At 53.9% G+C, this 9511-nt stretch overlaps 1 protein-coding gene across 1 annotated transcript; it reads left to right on the forward strand.

Annotated features, from left to right (window-relative positions):
* Positions 1-4530: 4530 nt before the first annotated feature.
* LOC311168340 (glycerol-3-phosphate dehydrogenase 1-like protein) lies at positions 4531-5634 on the forward strand (the record flags this gene model as incomplete). Its single annotated transcript, XM_084229742.1, has 1 exon — positions 4531-5634. One exon carries the CDS (start codon positions 4531-4533, stop codon positions 5632-5634), a length of 1104 nt encoding a protein of 367 aa, XP_084085868.1.
* Between the last annotated feature and the right edge of the window lie 3877 nt (positions 5635-9511).

Here is a 9511-nt window from a genome sequence, read left to right on the forward strand (position 1 = left end):
GAGACCCCAGGACTCGTCCTGGTCACAGCGGTGAGGGCAGGAGGGACTCCCAAGGGCCTCCTGGCCAGACCGGCCCTGGCCCAGCCCCCAGCCTTGTCTGGCACCTCTCACCTCATTCGTGGTGCACCACCACACGCACAACACCACACGCGCTCCTTTCAATTCCTCAGAGCTCCTCCGATCTCAGGGCCTTTGCACATGCTGTTCTGACTGCCGAGCCGGCTCTCCCTCCGTTCTATATGGACTCACCCCCTTTTAACCCAGGCTGTAGGCATCTGTCTGACACGTATGGAAAGATACACAGTCACCCATGTACCAGACAGAGACACGCACGTGTACACACACACGCACACACACACACACATGTGCTGTTAGCTTTGAGCCTCCTGCCCCTCCGGTCAGAACTCAGCCCAGTGAAGACAGGGACCGTGCCGGCCTCGTCCCCTGGGCAGCACTTGGCGTCTGCTTGGGGCTTGGTGCTTGCTTGTTCCACTAATTGGTAGAAACCCAGATGCCAGCACCTCTGCCCCGTCTCCTCCAAAGGGAGCCTCAGCCCCAGCAGTGCTCTGGCCCTCACCATGACGCAGGGAGGGCTGTCTATGTTCTGGAACCGTCTTTCCACGTAAGGAGAGATGGAGCGAGGCCGGAGGAGCACAGTTTCTTCCCACGGCAGACACGCAGGCATCCAGAGCCACTTCCTTACAGGGACGCGTGCCGTTATCAGAGCTCATTATTCCCGACTGGCTGCGTGGGACTCAGTTCAGAGGCTACGCTTGACTTTTTAGGCTGGTGTTTCACACATGATGGATTAAGTCAAGTTCAGCCCATGAAATGAACTCAGATTTTTAAGCAAAATATGCTGAGAAATAAATCACCTCAACTCGTATTAAGACCTGACAGGAAAGAGATAGCCTCCATATATTTAAGGAGAATTTGCATGAGAACAATTTGTGAAAGGCGCCATTTTACCCCGTGGGCAGAGAGAAATAAAGCAGCAGTCGAGAGGCAGAGAGCCTGCAGCCCCAGCCTGGGACACGCTCCTCACTGACGCACAGTCAGCCCGCAGAGATCATGCAGGAACAGTCAAAACAGCAGAACCCTGATTTTATCGCCTCCCTGGTCAGATTGCAGGGCAGTGCTCACCAGACCCACCCCCGGCACAGCTCGGGTTCCTGCAGATGCAGCCTGCTGAGGTCCAGCGGCAGGGAGCTTGGAACCAGCAGGAAGTGGGGAGGCCGCTGTGGGGAGCGTGGGAGATGGACAATTACTCCACACAGTTTGAAGGAGGCATCAGAATGCAATCAAGAGAATTTTAAAGAGATAACCTTGAATTGCTCTAAGTTATTTACAAAGTGTGTAATGTGCACACATCAGCATTTCAACAATTATAGGTTGCAAAGTACTCACGGCACATCTCAAAAGCCCCGTGTTGCACTAGGAACATCCGAGAAGGTGCAGAGAAGATGTTTAACTGGAACCTAAATGACCTGCTATGTCCCTGACAAACGTTCCTAAAATATAAACATGTCCATTTGAAATAGTATAATTATCCACACAAGTATCTGTGACATCATCTGCATGTATCGTTTTACGCTCTCCTTCCACATCAGGGAAATAAAAACCATGATCCCCAACATTTGTTCACAGAATTTGTAATTGAGTGACCCTGAGGGCTTGTCACCTGCTGCATAAGCACCTGAGTGTGATGACAGCCTGTGGCGGTGGCAGTGACGGGGATACTTCGTACACAATCCCGCTGACACTCTTGAACGAATCGGATGATGGGCTTCGCGCCCGCTTCCTCAGCCTGTTTCAGCCCTGTTCTCCGCCGCTTCTGTGGGAGACTGTGCTCCAGATACAGTGCAGCTCTGACTGTGACGGGGCCACGGAGTGTCAGAACGATACTTCTTCCGAGAACAACTCGGAGAGCTGGATTACATGCGATAAAAAATGTCCTTGTACATTACAATTCTCTGAATGTGTGATAAACCACCCTAATATAACATCCATGGGTGTGCACACATATATTATCATATATGTGATACACATACATACATTCCATACATATATTATCATATATGTGATACATATACATACATTCCACACATATATTATCATATATGTGATACATATACATACATTCCACACATATATTATCATATATGCGCTACATATACATACATTCCACACATATATAACGAACTACTCCATAATTTAGAGGTTTAATTTAACCCAAATAATTTCTTTTCTCGAGATCCCACAGCCAGGCACAGGGTCCCAGGAGGACATTCCAGAGGGTCTGGGTCCCCTTCCAGGAAGGGCAGGAGGCTCCCTCCGGCTGAGCCTCCCTCTGCGGGAGCCAGATTCTGAGACAAGTATCTCAAAGCGAGTGTTCCTGGAGGCGCCTTGGCGCCGGTGCCTGTGTCTTTCCTGGAGCCGACAGTTAGTCACACAACCAAGGCAGGAGCCCGTGTGAGCACAGAAGCAAAAGTGCCTGCACACCCATGTGCATCGTGTGAGTGTGCAAGAGTGTGTCAGCATGCAAGTGTGCACATGTTTGAGTGTGTGCACGTGTGTGAGTGTTTGAGTGTGTGCATGTGTGAATGCAAGAGTGTGCAAGTGTGCATGTGTGCGAGCGTGTGTCGATTTACTTAACCAAAGAAGATAGAATTTGGGACCAAAGATCTTAGAGAAAATAAAAACGAAACGAGGGCAAAACTGGGCTGGATATTGCTTCTTTTAAGTCATTCTTATGTAAATAAAATGGTTGAGAATCGCCAAGTTAATTGTGAAGAAATAGAATAAACATGGAGACTTCGCCACCAGATATTAAAGTTTATATCAAGTTCTGTTATTAAGACAGTAGAATAACGCTTGCAAAAACAGGCAAGTGGAGGCAAGGGAGAGAATGACATGTCCAGAGGCACATGCACACTCACACACACGCTCACACACGTTCACGCACACGCTTATACGTGTGTGCACACATTCGTGTGTGCACACCTGGCTCCTGCAGAGGGAGGCTCAGCCGGAGGGAGCCTCCTGCCCTTCCTGGAAGGGGACCCTGACCCTCTCGAATGTCCTCCCGGAACCCTGTGCCTGGCTGCGGGATCTCGAGAAAAGAAATTATTTTGGTTAAATTAAACCTCTAAATTTTGGAGTAGTTCATTACATATGTGTGGAATGTATATGTACATGTGCGTGTGCACACACGGACATATAGTAAGTGAGTGAATCAATCTGGATTAACTGGGTATCCATATTTCTAAAACGTGAACTTTGAGCCTTTCTTCCTTGCATACGTAAAATTCGCTGATACATTATGGATCTAAATGCAAAAGGGAAATTGTTATAAATTCTGAAAGCGAGCCCTGGGGCTGATGAACGGAGAATGCCCATGTGTAGACTAAGCTTCTTTCACAGAAAAACACTCACTCACCATAAATTATTTTTTAAAGACAATTTTTTTAGCATTTAATTATGAATTTCTGGCCATGAACACACACCACGGAGCGGGGCGTTGCACAAGCCACAGGAAGGAGGGGATGGTTGTGGCCGATGAAGGACTCCGATCCAGGGTAAACACGTTTCTCAGATCAGTGAGAAAAAGAAGGAGATCTCAATAGAAAAATGAGCAGGAGATTCAACAATCATTTTGCAAAAAATTGTATCCAAAAGGCAACGAGTAAATAAAGTTATATTCTGCGATACCTCAGGATTGCACAGAGGCCGCCCAGGGACACGGGCCTTGTCCAGACCAGATCTGACTCCTTACAGATCGCCTGTGAGATGCCTGGACAGACCATCTTCTTGCCAGGGAGAGGGACAGACCGCAGGGAGAGGGACAGACCATCTTCTTGCCAGCAGCCATGTGCAGCTACCAGGGTGGGGAGCACAGCAGACGCCCACGCAGGGACGGATGCCACCACCTGGAGGGCGGGCGACAAGGGAGATCACAAAGGGGACGCGCCCGCCGGCCCAGGAGGCATATCGGGAGAAAATGACCAGCTAGATTCTTGGGTGGCCAGCTCAGGCTTCAAGCACATAAGCACAGTCTCTAGGACAGAAACGGCCTCCCCTCCTGTAGCTACCAGTCGCTGAAGGCTGGTATCTGCCCGTAAGCGCCCCTGAATCACGATGACCCAGAACGCTGACTCTGTTTGGGGTCTTCTGCCCAGGAGGGAGCTGGAGCTGATGGTTCAGGGCAAGAGATGGAGCATTTGGGCGTCACACACGGGAGGGAGCCTTGACCTCTCCATTCCGGCTGGACACTCCTGCGGCGACCCGGGGGGAGAAGGAAGCAGCCTGCCCAGCATTCAGTGTCCTCGCTGGCAAGCTCTTGTGTGACTTCACAAAGGAGGGCTGACTCACAGGGTTGCCAGCTGCCCCCCAACAGCCCTGATCACACTTTCTTGGGCAAGAGATGGGTGGAGATGAGTCTGCTGGTCTTGGTTGCTGAGGCCTCCCCGGGGTCTGAGCGATGCCCGAGCTGGCAGCAGCTTGCTAGGTATTTGGCGACTGGATGAAGAAATGACAACAATAAAAAAAGAGTTTTACTCCTTGCGTTGCACCCTGGTCAGAGCAGCAGCGCCCCTGAAAGTGTGCATTGTGGGCTCGGGAAACTGGGGCTCGGCTATCGCAAAAATCATTGGTAATAATGTCAAGCAACTTAAGAAATTTGCCCCCCTGGTCAAGATGTGGGTCTTAGAAGAAACGGTGAACGGGAGGAAGCTGACGGACATCATCAACGAGGACCACGAGAACGTGAAATACCTCCCCGGACACAAGCTGCCGGACAGCGTGGTCGCCGTCCCAAACCTCGTGGAGGCCGCGGGGGATGCAGACCTGCTGGTGTTCGCCATGCCCCAACAGTTCATCCACAGGATCTGCGAAGACATGGCGGGCAAAGTGCCTAAGAGGGCGCTGGGGATCAGCCTCATCAAGGGCGTGGACAGCGGTACCCAGGACCTGAAGCTCATCTCCGACGTCATCCGGGAGAAGGTGGGCATCGACGTCAGCGTGCTCATGGGGGCCAACATCGCCAACGAGGTGGCCGAGGAGAGCTTCTGTGAGTCCACCATCGGCAGCAAAGTCAAGAGCAATGGCCTTCTTTTCAAAGAACTCCTGCAGACGCCCAATTTCCGGATCACTGTGGTGGACGATGCCGACACTGTGGAGCTCTGCGGGGCTCTTAAGAACATCGTGGCCGTGGGAGCTGGGCTCAGCGACGGCCTGGGCTTCGGCAGCAACACCAAGGCCGCCATCATCCGCCTGGGGCTCATGGAGATGGTCACCTTCACCAGGATCTTCTTCAAGGGCCGGGTGTCCACGGCCACCTTTCTGGAGAGCTGCGGCGTGGGCGACCTGATCACCTCCTGCTACAGAGGCCGGAACCACCGCGTGGCTGAGGCCTTTGCCAAGACCGGGATGACCATTGAGGAGCTGGAGCAGGAGATGCTGAACGGGCAGAGGCTCCAAGGCCCCCTGACTTCTGCCCAAGTGTATCACATCCTCCGGCAGAAGGGGCTGCTGGACCAGTTCCCCTTGTTCACCGCCATCTACCAGATCTGCTACGAAGGCAAGCCGGCCGGGGAGATGATCACGAACCTGCAGAACCACCCGCAGCACAAGTAGAGGGTCACCCGCATGCCATGGGACCGTCTTTTGGGTTCCAATAAAAACTGGGACTCGGCAACATGAGAATTTTGTGACTGTGGCCGTCACCTGGGTGTGTACACATTTTTGCAAGTTAGTTCTGAATTTCAAGAAGCGTTTCACTGATGAAGACGCACGGGCTACCGACGAGGTGCACGTGTGTGACTATGGGAGTGATTGTTTCTCATCCTGAAGATGTTTCTAGAAATCAGAATTAAAAGTTCTATTTGAAAGTGGCTTTTGAAATTTGTCCACTGCGGTAACTTACAAGCTTGGAACTATCTCAGCTAAAATTTCAAAGTCTAACTCACATGGTTGATGTAAACATCCAACCAGCACTGAGAGGGTGGGGTGCAGGCGGGAGTGGGGTGCAGGCGAGAGTGGGTGCCCAGAGCCACACTCTGAAACCTGTGAACACTCCAGCATCATCCAGCTCCACCCTCTGCCTTTGCACGCTAACCTGTGCCCCGAGGTTCAGTGGCTTCTCCGGCGCTGACTATGCGGGTGAGAGGGGAGATCGTTACTAATAAGCCCCTCTCCATGTCCACCGCCGGGACCTGCATTGCAGCAGGTGAGCTCCCTGAAGCCAGGAGAGCTACTGCCCCCCTGGACGGCAGGGTGTAGGACTCCCCGTCTGCAGAAGCTAGGCGTGCGCCATCCTTGGGCATGGGGAGGGCCCCACCCTCAGCGCTGACTTCCTCCCTGTGACACCCTCACCGGCAGCCTCGCTGCCCAAGGAGCACCCTGCTGGGCACACCCCGCTGGCCACCAGCGCTACCAGGGAGCCCGTGGAGACCTGCCCAGACCCCCGGGTTCCTGCATATTTGCACGGGCTCTCCCGCTAGAGGTTAGTTTAGGGGATGTTTTGCCATCTTCATCACCCCTCCTCTCCCCGCTAGAGCCCCTCACTTTAAAAAGTGTCTCAACTGACTTGACTTTTCGGGCAGGTTTAGAGAATTTGTGTGCAACCAAGAGGCAGCGCTGGGACCCGGGCCGGCTTGGAGTCTCTGCTCACACCCCCCCCACCCCCGACTCCCCGCGTGCCCCCCCCCCAGCAGACTCCGTGGCTAGCGGCCTCCTGGCTTGGGACGCCCCTGCGGAGTTTGAGTAAGACGATGCTGGTCAGTGAATGCTGGGTCCTTCCCCTTGTACGTCTGGAGACCAAAGAGAACTGACCGCAAGCGTGGGCTGAAAAGACCAGCGGATGAAGAACGTCTTTAAAAGCGCTCGGCAGTTGCTGAGCTGGGCCCTGACCCCCGGGGCTCATCCTTGGACCCGGGGGGGGGGGGGCGGAGGGGGGCTCCCTCCTCGGCGAGCGCGCGAGTCGTCATAAATGGCACCCCCGCTGCGCCGCGCACGCCTGCAGAGACCCTTCACAGCAGGTCTGCTCTGTCCGGACCTTTGGGGGGGGTCCTGGGGGGTCTCCACGATTCCAGGGGGCTGTGGGAGAAAGGGAGAAACATCCTGAAGGAGGCAAAGCAGGAGAGAAGGGCAGCAGACAGCCCCGAACAAGCGTCATGGAAGCATGATTGACAGCCAGCTGTGCTCCCCTAAGGGGCACATGCTGAGACGACCAGCTCCAGCCAAGAGACAACCGCGCCGCCGAGGTGGGCGTCAAGCGGGTCCATTGTTACTCGCAGCTGTTGGATGGGGCTCCTGCCCAGCCTCCTCCCGCCCTGCTGACCAGCACTGTCCCGAGGGCCCTGCTGAGGTGCTGAAAGCTGACTTCACCTCCCGGGACACCACCGTCACCCCTGGTGACAACATCACCTCCCGGGACACCACCATCACCCCCCCCCCGTGACGGTCAGCCTGCCCCCAACTCTGACAGTCTCCTGGTCCCCGCCCCCAGCTGTGCCTCAGGCGAACATTCCATTTTCAGTCTTTTCTCCGCACAATGTATGCGGTGACCCCGCCTCTTGTCCAGGGCGTCAGCTGTATGGCGAGCTCGCATCATTCTCTGAAGGGGCCGTGCAGGTGAACCTCTGCAAACGCAGTGACAGCAGCCTCAGGGTCAGCGTCGTGAAGTGAACCACATTCACAGGCTCACAGACGTGTCTGTGCAAACACTCGCGGTGCCCTGGTCTGTAAGTGGCCACTGTAGCAGCATCTGAAACAAGTCTACAGATGCCATTAGCCCCTCTCGGGGATGGAGAGGCAGTGGTTCGCTGGACGCACACAGACGCAGCAGAAAACCCCAGGCAGCCCCTGTGCCCAGACTCCATCTTCCTCCTCCCAGGGCAGGAGCCACAAGGAGAGTCAGCAGGACTCCGGAGCCCTGCCCGGCCACAGCCTCTCGCAGCTCACGCAAGATTATTTTTTTCAAACCATTTTTAAAGGCTTCAAGTGTAATGGGATACGCTAGTGCAGACTGAATTCTAAAATGCCGAAAGTGGGCTTCCCGGTGGCCTAGGGGTTGAGCCTCAGGCTGTCACCACGGCGGCCTGAGTGTCATCCTGGCCAGGGAGCTACCCACATGGCGCAGCAGACCTCTCCTGTCTCCCCGCTGCTCCCCTCAGCAGTGGATTTCAGTGGCTCTGCCTGTTCTGCTCCCCATTCTGTCTCTGGTGAGTTCTTTCACCCCCTGCACCTCTGGCCTGTACCCCTGTTCTTCTAAGCAAAAATAAATAAAATAAATAAATGTTGAAAGTAAGAAACCATCCTTTGGGAGATGTAAATCACTTCTATGCCCTAAGAGTAGACCACACTGAGCATTTTTAGAGCAGATTAACTTTGTTCTAGAAAACTTTCTACTGGCCATGCACACGTAGAGAATTTCTTGTCCTCGTGTCTTGGGGGAAATTTTTAATTCAGCAAAGTGACCCAAATGTGCTCCCTGAGACACGGTGAGGAAGAAGTTGTGGTGCTGAGTTATAGGAATTAATTGGACGCAGTAATTAGATGTAGAGGAAGAATGTTTTAGACTTTGTCGCTTTGGCTGTAGAAATGGGCCTTCTCTCTGCAGGCGGTTGGGTCCCAACGGCCTTAACGTACTCGGTGTTCTGGGAGGGTTGCTCCTCTCACGACAGCAGTTTTGAGGTGAGATCCCGAGGGCCCCAGGAAAAGTCCAAGACGCGCGGGGTCACCTGAGGCTGGGGAGGAAGAAAGTGATAATCACCGCAGAGCTCCTGCCTGCTGAGCGCCAGCGGCTGCTCCGTTGGCCTCTAAGTTCACAAACAGGATAATTTAGACTTTTAATCACGCCATGGACCTACCCTTAACCCCAACCCAGCGGGCGAGCACGGTCAACTCGAAGGCCCTTAACACACAGCTCAGCGTTCGGGACCTCCGGGCGCAGCGAGATCTTCTCGGCATGATTTCCCATCTCAGCCGGAATGTGCTTCCCGGGCCCGGTGCGCCCGCAGCCCCACGCCGCATGAGCTTCCCGCGCGCCCTGGGAATGACCTGCCCCCTCTCCGTTTCTCTTGGTCATTCACAGGGTAAGGTAGGCGCAGCTCTATGAGCGGCTTTCAGACTCCTCCTGCTCTGACTCTGGAGCCACACGGCTCCTTCCCCCGCGTGCCACATCCTGCTGCCACAGCGAGTCACGTTCCGGAAAACAGCGCAGAACGAGGCAGGAGAGCAAGGCGGTTATTCGAGTCTGCTCCAGCAAAAGTGCTAACATTAAAATCTAGATTTCACCTAGAAATCTAGGCTGGCGATGTGATTTTCGGCAGTTGAATCTCTCAACTTCAGTTCCCTCTTTATACACAAGCAACTGACCCTCATAGCTCCTCTCAGAGTTATAAATATTCCCTATCGCGAGCGTGCAAACATCTGAGCACAGTGCCTGGTGCAGAAGCTGTGCTCAATCCCTGTCCACTGTCATCACCATCCCCACCGTGGTATCCTCACC

Source organism: Talpa europaea (assembly GCF_964194135.1).
Source record: "Talpa europaea genome assembly, chromosome: 3".
Taxonomy (NCBI): Eukaryota; Metazoa; Chordata; class Mammalia; order Eulipotyphla; family Talpidae; genus Talpa; species Talpa europaea.